Raw genomic sequence first — 14,609 nt, forward strand, 5'->3', positions numbered from 1 at the left:
TGTACCATTTTACACGATGCATGCCGTCAAATTTATAAAAAAACCGTGTCGCCGTTCATTTAACACCGTCGATTTATCCCCAGCCGGTCTACCATTGGAACTTAGTTTTCCGTCCCTTCGTTTTTTTCCTACATTCGTTCAATCACCATGCTTTTCACTGTACCCACGTTCCTTGGGTTGGCAGCATTGGTGGCTGCAAATGCCAATGGGTTCGCCAAAATGCTGTTTGACACAGTTGATGACTCTCAGCTATATACACAGTTTGAGGGTTATTGGAAGGAAATTCTCAACGACAAGATTCCTGAGGCCAGTGCCGCGCTCAAAGAGATAGCTCACCGGATTCTGAAGCGAGCTAACACGTTGGAAGCTGACGTTTGGGATCAAGGTAAATATTTCATCACCACAGTTCAGGTGGGAACGCCACCACAGGAAATCAAGGTTTTGGTCGACTCTGGTTCGGCTGACTTATTCCTTGTGGGATCTGACTCCCCTGAATGTGCTGTGAACGGGGGTACGCTGCCATGTGGGGTGTTTGGGATGTTTGATAAGTCTAAGTCGCTGACTTTTGAAGATACTAGTGTCGATTTCAACATGACATACGTTGATCAACTGTGGGCAGCGGGACTGTTTGGCAAAGACACGTTGACAGTTGGTACCAACGGACTTACTCTCAAGCAAGCCCAGTTCGGGGTGGCAGGACAAACGCACCAAAACACCGTTGGGGTGTTTGGTCTTTCGTACTCCCTGGTATCGGTGGCGTCTCAGCCTTACCCCACCATTCCTGAAGTGATGAAGCAGCAAGGTTACATTAAACGGTTAGCATATTCTTTGCACACACCTCAGGACACGTCATCCGTTGGTCACATTTTGTTTGGGGCGATTGATCATGCCAAATACAAAGGTGAATTGAAGCTGATTCCGGTAGTGCCTGATGATCAAGGGGTTTACCGGTCACAAAGGGTGATGTTGACTGGTTTGAGTTTCAATAATGCCACCGCTATTGATGAAGACTCTAACTCCAGCTCCAGCTCCAGCTCTAGCTCCAGCAGTTCCAGCTCTAGCTCATCTTCTTCCACTGAAGCGTCTTCTTCCACTGAAGCGTCTTCTTCCACTGAAGCGTCTTCTTCCACTGAAGCTTCCTCGTCTACTGAAGCGTCGTCTTCGACTGAAGCGTCTTCCTCGACTGAAGCGTCGTCTTCGACTGAAGCGTCTTCCTCGACTGAAGCGTCGTCTTCGACTGAAGCGTCTTCCTCGACTGAAGCGTCGTCTTCGACTGAAGCGTCATCTACTGAAGTTTCTTCCACAGCCGACGTCTCCCCGTTTGTTGAAGAATCATCTTTTAGTGATGTATCGACATCTGTCAGTGCCTCCGCTTCTGGTGAAGCTTCCACAGAATCTTCATCGTACATCATCACTTCTTCCGACATTGCGTCAAGTGATGACACACAGACGTCATTGCTGGGCACAACCTTCCTGACTCATGATGATCCAGTGGATTCCCTGTCATTATCCGAATTAGAGAACCCTTCTAGCTCCGGTGACCTGATCTCTTCGTGGCCAACCCTTTCTGACGTTGGAACCACCACAACTTCTACTGGTCCCACGGAAGTATCCACTTCCTCTAGTGTACCTACCAGCCACGATCTGAGCCTGTGTGCTGTGGTCACTGAGGGGATCACGACCATTACTCCTACAGTCACCGTGACTATTTCTTCTGGGCAACAAAATCCCACTACTGCTATTACGCAAGTTTCACCTACCATCACCAACCAAGGCACCACTCATATTCCTCCTGCTCAATCAAAAATCGCTACCCCTAAGGCTCCTGGGAGTTCTGCTCTTCAGGATGCGACCACACCCAAGACTCCTTCTGCCGAAAGATCCACTACCCCTCAGGAAGAGGCTCCTCACAGCACTACACTTTCTTCGCTAGCTGTGGCACACCCAACTGGGAGCTCCAGTCAATCCGAGTCTTCTGATGACAAATTCCAGCAATCTCCACCCGACTTTTCGGGATTGATTGGCCTAGTGGGCGAGGGCCATGTCGCTTGGGAACGTCGATTGGATATTCTTATTAGCTGCTTCCGCAACAAGTTTCTTCGCCCCATCTTCCTGCCCAAACATGAACACCACAAGCTTCCATTTTTGCGGTACGGGTCGTTATTCCGTCGTGATCAGCCATATGATGAACAATATGTTGATGATGGCTTGTGGATTGGCGTTCGTAAGGAAGCAGCCCATACTAATATCACCATGAGTGGAGACGCTAGTGTGTTGTTAGATTCAGGTTCCACGTTTACCTACATGAAGCCGGGTTTAGTAAGAGCGATCATCACCGCCATAGCTCCTGATGCTCCTGTCAAGTTTTCATCATCTGCAGGTAAGTATTACGAACTTCCTTGCGAGCTTCAAAATGCTGGTCACTCATTGACTTTTGAATTTAATAATTCTCACAAGGTGACAGTACCTCTCGACAACTTCATTACCAAGAGCGAGGATAAGTGCATTTTGGCAATCTTTCAACAGTCCCTGGGCACTCTTGGGGCTTCGTTTATGAAGCTGGTCTACGCAATGTTCGATATGGATGCAAAGACTATCTCTTTAGCCGAGGGTGTTCAATCCTCGCAAGAGGACATTGAGGTGTTAAGTGCACTTTAGACTACTTGGTTCATAATAAAAAAATCTCAATTTAAAAGCTACCCCAAAGTAGCACACTGTCTAAGGGGTTCGTTTCGTATGGCGTTCTCCTTTTTGTTGAATGCATATTGTTTACAAATTTGTAATGAGGCGGCGATACGCGTGATGCCCATTCCCCATCGCGACGCGTACAGTGTATTCCAGTGGGCGTCGTGCGCACGTAGATTGCAGCTAAGATGAAAAATGAGCGGAGACAGAGATAAATCGGATTAAGTTTTCAATCAGACCATGGAAGATCTCAATAGCAATTGCGATTATTTACTTTCTTACAAGTTGTGCTTCATCGTTGAACTTTATCTATGACGTATGAAAGTTTTATATGAGAATGCGTCTCTGTACCAACATAGAGCATGCTGTTGCATTCAAAGTTTGCTGATCAATGGCGTATTGTGATCGCTTATTAATGGGCCTTGGTCCAAAAGTAGGCTACATGCGATGCGGTTAAGGTCCCCGCAGGTACAACTTGTGACAGGAGGGAATTATGGGATAGGTAGTCGTGCTCCTCGAACTTCAGCCTTGTGATTCCGGCTCTGGCTGCGGTTCTTTCCCAGGACGCCATGGAACCGCTACTGCTGTACCAAACCCCGGATCGTGCTTTCTATGCACAATGAAATGTTCATCGAGCCAGTCTATTAGCTCTATATTCAGTTTGAGGCTGTGAAGCTGGCGCATGTACAGTTTAGGAAGAAGTTTATCTGCCATCTGGGACACATGATGTTGAAGTAACCGGAAACTGAGCCCGTACGCCAACGCCGCATCCAAAAGTACTTCGATCGCACTCCAAGGAGTAGCTTTGTAGCCAGCGAATAACGCCGGGTTGGCTAAGACTCCTCGTGCTGACATCACTCCATCAACCTTAGTGTACTCGGCTATACGCTGGCAATCCTCTACGGAAAAGCAGTCTCCATTCGCTATCACAGGCACCGAAACTGATGATTTGACCAATTTAATTGCCTCAAGATTCACTGGAACCAGCGAGCGTGTGTTCTTTGTGCGACCATGCACCGTGATGTAGTCGACACCCGCTGCCTCCACACCTCTAGCAAACCTCACCGTCTCCTCTAAATCCCAGTGAATGCGAATTTTAGTCTCAACACAAAGCTTATCGCCATATTTGGTCTTCACCGCACGCACCATATCAGCAACTAATTCAGGCTTCGTCATCAATGCCGCTCCAATACCCTCTCTAACTTGATCTCGGATCGGACATCCACAGTTGAGACCGACACCATCGACGTATGGGTGGATCATGTCGCAAAAACGTACAAAATCTTCAACATTATTTGCACCCACTTGAGCCACCACACATTGATCGCGTTGGTTGGTAGTATAGTCAGAGAGCCGAGCCATGTCATTTCTGACAAATTCCCGTGCTAGAATCATAGGTGTATACACGATGTCTACACCGAAATGGCGACAGGTTTCTCGGAAGGGGAGCTTCAGGTATCTGACCATGGGGCCAGCCACCGTTACTGGTCGATGCTCTGATACCCGCTTGATAATGTTGATGGGTTTGAATGCAGCGTCACGAGGACTCTGAAGTCCCTTCATTGTTGGTATAAGGTCCTGGGTATCGTCATCACAGGCCTTGCGATGAGCTCCATCGGTCATGAGTGCGCGAAGTCAATCGGATAACAGCCTAATAGAAAAAATCATGGTGAGTCTTTAGGAGAAGTTAGCTCGAAATCAATGGGTTGTGATCATAGCTCTCACATGAAGTAATTTCAAGTAAGCTAGTCATGACTACCGATTACAAAAACTGCGAAATAACTCATAATCGTATACCCCAATATGAAAATTAGTAAAAGTTTGGACATGTCTACGTAAACCGCTTCTGTAAACTCTTCTATACGATCAAACATTATATTGCTGTCTCTACGGTCCCGTCAAAAAAATTCTATCACGTAAATTGAATATTGACTATATACACGACCCTTCAAAAGCTCGACTGCTTACCCTTGTCTTTGCTTGTGCTTGCCATTAGCCTTGCAATACACGTAAACTCTGCCCCGTCGTCTCACAAGATAGCAGGCGTTGCAAAACTTCTTCACCGAGGTTCTCACTTTAAAGGTGCGCAAAGCGGTGAGCGAAGGAGCCATCGGCATAACCATCTGCGTCGGCACTCTCGGTATAGCCATCAACCGTGACGCCAAGGGCATATTGCGCAAACCTAGAAGGGGTAACATGGTTGGTTGATCGTGAGTGAGTAAATTTCACCTTAAGAGATCGCCTAATTTGGTTGATGCGGCTCTAAGACTCATCACGTGACGAAACGTCGAGTTTTTCACCTCCGCTCGGGTTTTTTCAACGCGCGCAAACAGCCACGTCTCCTTTTATCCACCTTTCCCATGTCCACTCAGTCTTACAAAGGCAAGGACGCGTATGCGGGGGTCGGTGGTACCCCTGACAAGATGGCTGTCTTCCAAGAGTGTCTTCAGCAGTTCAATGCCCTGCCGGTGAACGCGAAGAAATGTCGGCAATTGTTGGCAACATTGTTGCGTCTTCTTTACCAAGGTGAACTGTTTCCTCTGCTGGAACTGACGACTTTGTTTTTCAGCATTCTGAAGTTGTTTCAGCATAAGGACCTGCTGTTGCGGCAGTTGGTTTACTTGGCCATCAAGGAGTTGCTGGAAACTTCGCAAGATATCTTGATGGTTACGTCGCTGATCATGAAGGACATCCAAGGAGGTGACTTGATTTACAAACCCAACGCTATCCGCACGCTTGCTAAGGTCTTGGATTCTACCACTGTGTCACTGGCAGAACGATTGTTCAAAAATGCCATTGTTGACAAAAACCCCATCGTGCTGAGTGCGGCGCTCATTTCGGCATACCACTTATTACCACAAGCTAAAGATGTGGTTAAGCGCTTCACAAATGAACTGTTGGAAGCTGTGCAACTGTACAAGCAGTTCCCACCTACTCAATGGCAGCTTCATGACTTTTACGGCGCGTCCACTGCCAACTTGCCCCTGACACTGTACATGTATCAGTTCCACGCTTTGGGATTGTTACACCCATTACGTAATCATGACAAAATGGGGTTGATGAAGTTGGTGACGTCGCTTTCCGAAGGTGGCCAACTTAAAAACTCGTTGGCCCTTATCCAATTGATTCGGTACATTTCGGAAATTGTCACTAACGACCCGGCGTTGTTAAATCACTTGTACCCTGCTCTTGCTCTGTTCTTGAAGCACAAGCTGGACATGGTAGAATTGGAAGCGTGCAAGACTCTTGTCGGTCTTGAGCGTCACTTGCTGGAAGACCAATTCATGAGCATAATCACCTGCTTGCAAAAGTTATTGCTGGTACCACGGATTTCAACCAGGTTCGCAGCTATCCGTTTGATCAACAAAATTTCGATGTCCCACCCCGAAAAGATCATGGTCGTGGTGCCAGAATTGGAAAATTTGATTAACGATCAAAACCGTCTGATTCTGACTCTCGCAATCACAACTCTTCTCAAGACTATGGGTCTGAGCTCTGCCGCTGGTAGCTCTCTGTCCACCGCCCTGGTGGACCGTCTCATCTCCAAGATGACATTGTTGATGGACGAGATCACTGAGGAGTTCAAAATCGTCATCATCGAGGCAATCGAAAATTTGACACTCAAATTCCCGTCAAAGCATCAACAATTGGTGTCATTCCTTACCGATTTGTTGAGAGAAGATGGGCTGTTGACACTTAAGCTGGCTGTGGTCGATGCGCTTTTCGATTTGATTGCTTATTTGGACGACTCGCTGGCTCATCAACTTATTTTGATGAATTTGTGTGAGTTTATTGAGGACTGCGAGTACACTGAGTTGCTGGTTCGCATTTTACATTTACTCGGGCAGCAAGGCCCTCAAACTTCCAACCCCTCGTATTATATTCGCCACATTTACAATCGCTTGGTACTTGAAAACTCGGTGGTGCGGTCGCTGGCGGTTGTAGCGCTTTCGAAGTTTGCTATCGTATGTGGGGGCTCTATTGCTGCCAACATCAAAACATTGTTGACTCGCTGTCTTAATGATGTCGACGATGAAGTCCGCGATCGAGCTGCTATTGCTCTTGGTATGATGAAACGAGCTCCCGATGCCAAAAAATTGTTGGTATCTGATGGCCAATACGACCTCGGTGCCCTTGAGCTGAAGTTGTCGCTGTATTTGTCGACAAATGATTTTACAATCAAGTTCCCCATTGATGAGATTCCCGTTTTGTCCGCTGAAGAATTGAAACTGTTGGAATACACCAAGAAGATGAACAAACTTGAGGCGGTTGATACCACTCAAGAAGCGTCGCCGGTTGAAGGACCTTCTGGCGCTGTCGCCGACAACGGTGCCGCCGCTGATGCTCTCAAGCAACAGCAGTACGAAGCTGAATTGTTTGCCATTCCTGAGATTGCTGCCTTTGGCAAATTATCTAAGTCGCTGTCCACTCCAATCTACTTGACGGAAAAAGAGAACGAATTTGTTGTCACTGCCGTCAAACACGTCTTTGCAGACGCGTCCAAGTTGGTCATTCAATACCAGGTGTCCAACACCCTTTCGAATTGTCAATTGGAGGATGTGTCTATTGTCGTGGAATCAGACAATGCTGCTTACGAAGTCGAATTCAACGTCCCTGTACCCGAAATTGGCCCCAACGGGCAAGGAGTGGTTTACGTGGCATTGTCAGCACCCCTGCTTGATCAAGAAGACGCAGAAGTTTTGGCAGCATTTGGTAACACCTTGATTTACACCTATAAGGAGGTTGATGACGGAGTTACTGACGACGGTTATTCCGACGAGTATCAAATTGAGGACTTGGAAGTTTTGTCTGGTGATTATGTTACTCCGTTGTATAATTCGAACTTCACTTCTGTATACGACCAGCTCTCCGTTGATCTGGATTCTACCGTTGTCACCATCAATGCATCGAGTTTGGATGAAGTTGTCACAAAACTCAAGAATCAACTTTCTATGATGCCTTTAGATGGCTCCGACTACGTACCTTCAGATGCTGCGTCGCACGTAGTGAAGTTGTTGGGTAAGGACGTGTACGGTGGCAAGATTGCTGCTGTAGTCAGGTTGGCTAAGACTGGTGGGAAGATTGCAGCGAAGGTGGAAGCTCGCTCTGACACCCCTGGAATGGCGGCGTTGGTTTGCAACAGTGTTTAGTTAAGATAATGAAACTCAAAGATATAGACCAAACAAAAATACATGGAGATATTTGAAGATTTCAAATCCACGCTTTTCTCTTCTTACAATCCCTGCATTTATATTTCTGCGTTATGAGCATTGTCCTATCCTCATCGCGGCCTAACAAAAGGTTCAGTACAGCGAGCATTATCTCATCGCAGCCCCAACATGTCGAGTTTGAGCCAACAATTGAAGGCAATCTCTGACAAGACTGCTTCAGTGGCACTTGACCGGAAAACTCGGTCACGTATTCATCTGCGGTCGGTCATCTTTGCCCCAAAGGTGGCCGCCACCCAGGATTATGATTACTTATACCTGGTGGGTCGTGAAGGTTTTGATGAACTTTGCGATATCGACAAGCGCTTTGTCAAATTTGGCTCGACGATCTTTAGTGATCAGTCTATTCAGACTGATCGTGACGTCGAAGACCAAACGGCGGTTGCCCATTTGAAGTCAACCTTAAGTGCATTCATGGAATTGTTGGGGCCTTACTACCAATTAAACCCCGCTGTGAAAGCTCTAGAGTGGTTGATCCGCCGGTTTTACGTTAATATCCATGAGCCTGAAGCTCTCCTCATGCTGGTGTTACCTCACCATAATACCTCGATATTCCTCAAAGTGTTGAATGTCATCCCTAAGACGCAAATGCCTGAGTTATTTAGCTGGCTCAATGGATTCAAGGAACCCCAACTCACTAACCCACTGATGCAAGCGGTTTCGAGAGCTTTCTACACTGACTATGATTTGTGGAGAACTTACACTCGCCAGATTGAACTTCAATTAGCTAATGGTACGATGTACCTGGCAATGTTGGGATTTTATGTTCTGGTCACCATTCAAGTATTAGCTCTGATTCTGAAGGACCCTTCAACTGTTGCTGACAAGTACTTAACTTTGGTGTTGACTCTTGTGTCGAAATTGTTGAACTCAAAAGAGACTGATCACAAACTTTCGGCGTTTCTGTTAGTCGCAATTGTGTCAACCATTGTACCACTTTCAACGGACATAATTTCAGGTATTACTAGTCTGATCTTAGCCGGATACGATCTGAAGCTAATCAAAGAAACCTACATAATCTTGGGTCAGTTGTGGCACTATTATTCGGGTGACTTTTCTGACTTTGATGATTCAGTGCTCAGCAACCTTCGTGATGTGGACTTTGAGTTGATGGAGAGATTATTGGCCCAGGAATATCATATGCAAAGATTCCTCATGTTTTTGTTCCTCTCCACCGGGTCACTTCTGCTGCTCAAGTTGATCGGTTTAACATCGTCTGACCGTTTTTTCCAGGTTGCTGTGCAAAAAGCTATATCCCTGGATGAAGTTGCAGTGGCTCAATATTTGTTCTCCGCAGACGAAGCCAAATTCACGAGCGCTCTTGAATCACAAAACATGACACTTGAAGATGCGGAAATGAAGCTCTTAACCACTCTCAGATCAAGCAAGCCTGAAGTTGAGCACTCTCAACAAGTTGTGCCTTCTTCTGATGCAATGGATGAGGCTGTCAACATTTCGTCAGTGTCGTTCACTTCGAAGACGTTTTTCGCACCGTCTGCCACCAAGGAGTTGGTTTCGCTCATGAAGCTAATGATAAAGTTTATTGCATCGTCTGAATCAAAAGCCACAGAGAGTATCCAGCAATTCTCTCAAACGGTGTTCAATACGAAATATGAAGTTGCTATCCTGTTTCTCATCGCCGTTGGGTATTCACCTGTGGTTCCTTTGCAAGTTCGTCTCGGTTGTTTCAGCGTGATTGCAAAATTAATGCCGAAGCAGAAGGGGTCTTTGTGGTACTTGCTCATTCCTGTGTTGATCGCTGGTAGCGTCGATGAGAATGACAAAGTGAGACACTCGATTTTAGCTCTCCTCCGCAAAGTATGTGACTACACTATTTCTGGAAAGGACTCTGAAGACCCTGTGTTGGTCTGTGAGGATCAAATTTATGACAATGTCAGTGCGGAGGACAAAGCCATTCTTCCTCCTGCCGAAGCTTCAAGTCTCGCTAAAAGAATTTTACCGAGCATCAACGATATGGAACTTGATCATTACAGGGTCGTTCTGGTGTTATTTGACGACTTATTTGTTGTTCTGAAGCTTGGTGTGTTGTATCAAACCTTCATCTTGAATCAATGGTCGCTTCCCTTCGTGCTCCCTATAAAGTATCTCATTTGGGCTATAATGGGTCATCAAAACACCCGTCTGCTTAATGGCAGCGATGATAGAGGGTTCTTTTATGAGACCGATGTTGTCAATTACGATACCAACCGGGGAAGGTACACTGAGGACGCAAACTTTTTTGGTATTGAGTTTGAGGATGTTGAAACCAATGTTGCTTCTATGGTGGGTGGGAAAGGCCCAAGTGATGTCACTGATGAGGAAGTTTCGTGGATGCTCAAGTCGTTGAGCGTTACGGGCTTAGACAGCGTGGTCAGCAAACGTGTAGTTTCGCTTTTCAATCACGGCGTATTTGATGAATCCCAAGAAAAGCTCATTGTTTCCAAACTAGTTGGTTTGGCAGTTGATGAAACTAGTGATGTTGATGCCGCTAGTGTTCTCCAGGAATTGATTTTGAAGGCTCCTGTGGTTGTTTATGCCCTTCAATCAGTGAACCTCGAGTTGCCGGATTCCGAACCTACTGTTGCCAAACGACGGAGACGGTCGCTGTCGTTTGCAAAGTCGGTGCTTGCTAACGGTGATGCTCAGCTGTCAGCCACTTTGCATTTGAGAAAACTTTCAGTTGTATTAGATACGGTGGTTCTGGGAATGAAGTCCCATAGAATTCCAACTTCAGCAACATTCTTGGAGCCGTTGTTTGACATTTTGACAGATCTCGATCTTTTGGGCCACGATGGAAATTTACCCATCTTGTATCCTCAAGAACTATTGGTCCAATCGATGTTAGCTGTTTTGCAAGGTTCTCGAAAGGAAATCAAGGATTTAGGTATCCGGGTGGACGTCATTGTGAATTGTTTGCGCAATGCAGAGTCGCCACAATTACAAAATCGTTTGCTCTTGGTGATTGCCGAATTGGCTCATATTGTTCCAGAAATGGTGTTGCATTCGATTATGCCCATCTTCACTTTTATGGGAGCTCAAACAGTTCGTCAAGATGATGAATTCTCCCAGCTGACCCTTTTGCATACCATATCAACTGTCGTCCCGCCTTTGATTGAACTGTCACCATCTCTGGTGTCTCTGGAAATTGAGTTTTTGCTTACGCTGTTTGTTGCCACTTTCCATCACATCCCTCACCACCGTCGCGTGTCCCTTTTTGTTAACTTGAGTCACACGCTCGGCGTTAATATTGCTTTACCTTTGATGTTATTCTTGGTTGGTCAACAGCAGGTTAAACTGTCAGGTCTGCTGTTTTCGACCTTTGCGAATGAATATTTGCAACACTTCAGTGCGGAAGAACAGTTGTTAGGGTTGAATGGTGTTTTGGAGTTGTGGAACTCGATTCCAAATGAGCAAATCGCTTCGGGTAGTGATGAGTATTTGTCTCTTGCCAATAGACTGGCATTCGGTGTTGCTATTGCCCTGATGAATACCGAAAATCTCGTTGTTCTCAAAACTCAATTACTTCAGTTCTTCACCGAGCTCGACACTGATGATCTTAAACTTCGCCTCAACATTGCTGTTGCTGAGGGATCCAGCGGTCAATTTTCACTCGATCAAGTCAGTGCCATCACTAGTTGGTGTTTGACGACAATTGATACTTTTACGAGTGTGACCCCAAACAAGGACATTCTTAAGTACGCGTATCTTTTGTTGACCAAGGTCTTGGATCTTTTGCCTCTCGTGCAATTTGTTGATTCTGTGATAGGACTGTTGGAACCGTCACAGATTCAAGGAGATGAAGTGGCTGTTTCTTTGGCTACAAATTATGCTCATTTGTTGGGTAAACGGTTTGAGCAGCTGACTACGAAAGAAGATGCACAAGCTCTGGCGCTGGCGCACAAACTTCTCCCCGTCCTTTCTAAAGGGTTTTCATCGGAAATGCCTGTGGATTTACAGCAAGCATACATTGATGCATTTGCAACGATCGTCCAACTGGTTACAATTTCAGAAAACAAGCAATTGTTGGATGCAATGGACCTCATGACACCCAACTTGATTAATTTGGGTTCTGCTGAGGTGGTCATCGCTCTGTGCAATGCTATTGGCATTATTGTCACTGCCTTGGGTGTCGGATGCATAAGATTTTTCCCGAAAATCGTACCCCCAGCTATTCGGATGGCGGAATCCATTATTGAGTCTGAGGATGAAGAGAGTCACACGTTGGTGCTCACTGCCATTCTCATGTTATTCCTGACTATGGTGAAGCATATCCCCAAATTTATGGTTCTGTCACTTTCACCCATTCTCGCGGCCATAATTAGAGCCCATCCAATTGACGGCGAAATTCGTAAGCAAATGCTCCATGTTGTTTTGAGTCATATCGACCCTCCTGATGTTCTCAAGCTGCTCTGTGCTATTTGGCCTGCAGTGGTAAAGTCGAAAGACGCTACTGCGTTTGGGCTATATCTAGCAATTATGGATGACACGGTTCAACAAGCTGAAAAGAAACAGGCTATTCGTAATGCCGGCAACTTCTTCAAGTGGGTCATTAATGCATTCGAATTTGGGGGTTTGGAAGACTCAGTATTCCCTGTGAATACAGTACAGCGCCTAGAAAATTCAGTGTTCTCGACTGTCATCCAATTTATCATGAAATTGAATGACAAAACATTCAGACCCTCTTTTGTGAAGCTTGTTAGATGGATGGTAGATGGGGAAGATGCTACACCGAGTCTTGACTTAGCTTACCGATACAAAATATTCCTTCGATTTTTCGTGAAATTGCAGGATGAATTACGAGGCATTATCACCCTGTACTTTTCGTACCTTGTTGACCCCATTAGTCAATTATTGTCTCAATATGCGGAAGGCTCAATAAAGAATGATACATTGCATCGGATCGTGTTGAATGCTTTGACATCCTCATTCAAGTTTGATAATGATGACTATTGGGCTCAGCAAGGTCGATTTGAAGCTATTTGCCAACCACTTTTGGATCAAATCCAGAATGCCGAGGTAGATGGCTCAAAGCACTTGGTGAAGGCTATCACTCTGTTCGTTGCTGATGTATCAAGTGATGACTATAATGAAACGTTGATCAATGGACTTATCAAGTATTTGAGTCCCGATACGTCACTGGGAGCGAAGATCTGCACAATTAGAATTTTGAAGAATGTCTTCCAAAAGATGGGTGATCAATGGTTGTCCTTTTTGCCTACTATGATCCCGTATATTGCAGAGCTACTCGAAGATGACGATGAGAAGGTTGAATTGGAGGTCAGACAAGGTTTAGTGAAAGTGATTGAAAAAGTACTCGGTGAACCATTGGACAGATATTTAGAATAGGTATGTAACTAACTCGAAAAATTAATTCGAAGATTTTTTTCAATCATCTGTCACTCTTCAAAATCCGCAATTGACAAATTGTTGGATGCAAAACTCTTCATGAATCGAGAGCTTTTTAGTATTAGGGAGAACACAACAGATCTGGGAGTAATAGCATCATCACTTTGTAGAGGTGGTATCTGAGACTTTAATCTGCCTCTAAGGGAGTAAGTGGGGTTGCTCTATATGGCTCCCTCGTCAGAAATGTATTGATGTAGTTTCCACAAGGGTTTGCCCCACGAGATAGTCTGAGCTGAGCTTAAGTTGGAGAAAGTGCATCTATGAAGGAGATTTGAAAGCCAACCTGGGATGCTCGTCTTTGCAAAGCTCGATCGATATGAATAATTTACACAAATGAAATCGAAATTATTAAAGACGTGGTTTTCAACTCTTTTACTGCAACCAAAGATTTCGATTTTACGTGATAACCCTGTACAAATCGAGATATCTCGAGTATCTAATTGAGAATTCATTTTTCTGATTCCGATTATCACGGCTATCTCCTGATTCTAGACTGTTGTCAAGATTTATTTCAAAGACTGCGCAGAATTTGAGAGAGGGGCATAAATTCCATCCAAACTTCTGAGACTGCACTAGCTTGACGGAAATTGTCCAAGGGGTACCGGTAGTTCTCTAGTTCGGAAGACCCTAGCTCGTGAATCGCTTTCCAAAAATTGAGAGGCTTCAAACTATTGGTTTCACACTCCATTTTGAGTGCAGCTAACAAATTTGATGGTGTAATAGATGGATACAATGCAACAGCTGTAATTGAAGTGGATTTATGATTACCGCTTAGAGAATTCGATTGTCAGATCATCAAAGCATCTGATAGAGAGGAAACTAAGTTTGACGTTGTAGAAGACGCCGCAGAACGTCGTAGTTCATATTTGTAAAGGGTTAAGAAAAAGAAACTACTAACATACTTTAGCGCCGTCAAAAGTCGATAGCCCAACGAATTTAGCGAGTATTTGTTTGTTGTTTGCATATATTCTCTACAAGAACTACGTTGTCTGGGCAGTATAATCACAGGCTGCAAGTCCGAACCGAAGCTTACGACAGCTTAGAATAGGTTAAAAAAGTAATAGTTTTGAGCCCTGGTGAGGAGATGTTTGCAATATTCCTCGTTGTTTTGAGCCCTGGTCAGCGTCTGTTTGCAAAACTTTTTCATTGTTTTGAGCCCTGCTGAGTTTGAAATAGCTCACCAATGATCACTTTACCAATTAGGAAAGTCTAACTTGTATGCAGTATCAAGCCATAACTTGTTTTTTCGCACGAAAGTGGCAAGAATAGCAAATTGAGTATAGTTTCTTT

At 45.1% G+C, this 14,609-nt stretch overlaps 4 protein-coding genes across 4 annotated transcripts; 3 read left to right on the forward strand and 1 right to left on the reverse strand. All coding sequences in view use genetic code 12, as the record gives it.

Annotated features, from left to right (window-relative positions):
- Positions 1 to 147: 147 nt before the first annotated feature.
- Positions 148 to 2,658, forward strand: SAP7 (Sap7p; the record flags this gene model as incomplete). Its single annotated transcript, XM_034154353.1, has 1 exon — positions 148 to 2,658. One exon carries the CDS (start codon positions 148 to 150, stop codon positions 2,656 to 2,658), a length of 2,511 nt encoding a protein of 836 aa, XP_034013452.1.
- A 549-nt stretch (positions 2,659 to 3,207) lies between these two features.
- On the reverse strand, positions 3,208 to 4,308 carry DUS4 (tRNA dihydrouridine synthase; the record flags this gene model as incomplete). The annotated part of the gene is made up of 1 exon (XM_034154354.1): positions 3,208 to 4,308. The coding sequence occupies one exon, from the start codon at positions 4,306 to 4,308 to the stop codon at positions 3,208 to 3,210; it is 1,101 nt and encodes a 366-aa protein (XP_034013453.1).
- A 737-nt stretch (positions 4,309 to 5,045) lies between these two features.
- Positions 5,046 to 7,835, forward strand: SEC21 (coatomer subunit gamma; the record flags this gene model as incomplete). The annotated part of the gene is made up of 1 exon (XM_034154355.1): positions 5,046 to 7,835. The coding sequence occupies one exon, from the start codon at positions 5,046 to 5,048 to the stop codon at positions 7,833 to 7,835; it is 2,790 nt and encodes a 929-aa protein (XP_034013454.1).
- A 189-nt stretch (positions 7,836 to 8,024) lies between these two features.
- Positions 8,025 to 13,259, forward strand: DIURU_001776 (snoRNA-binding rRNA-processing protein; the record flags this gene model as incomplete). The annotated part of the gene is made up of 1 exon (XM_034154356.1): positions 8,025 to 13,259. One exon carries the CDS (start codon positions 8,025 to 8,027, stop codon positions 13,257 to 13,259), a length of 5,235 nt encoding a protein of 1,744 aa, XP_034013455.1.
- Positions 13,260 to 14,609: the final 1,350 nt, after the last annotated feature.

The sequence above is a fragment of the Diutina rugosa genome (assembly GCF_008704595.1).
Source record: "Diutina rugosa strain CBS 613 chromosome Unknown scaffold40_size130624, whole genome shotgun sequence".
Lineage (NCBI taxonomy): Eukaryota > Fungi > Ascomycota > Pichiomycetes > Serinales > Debaryomycetaceae > Diutina > Diutina rugosa.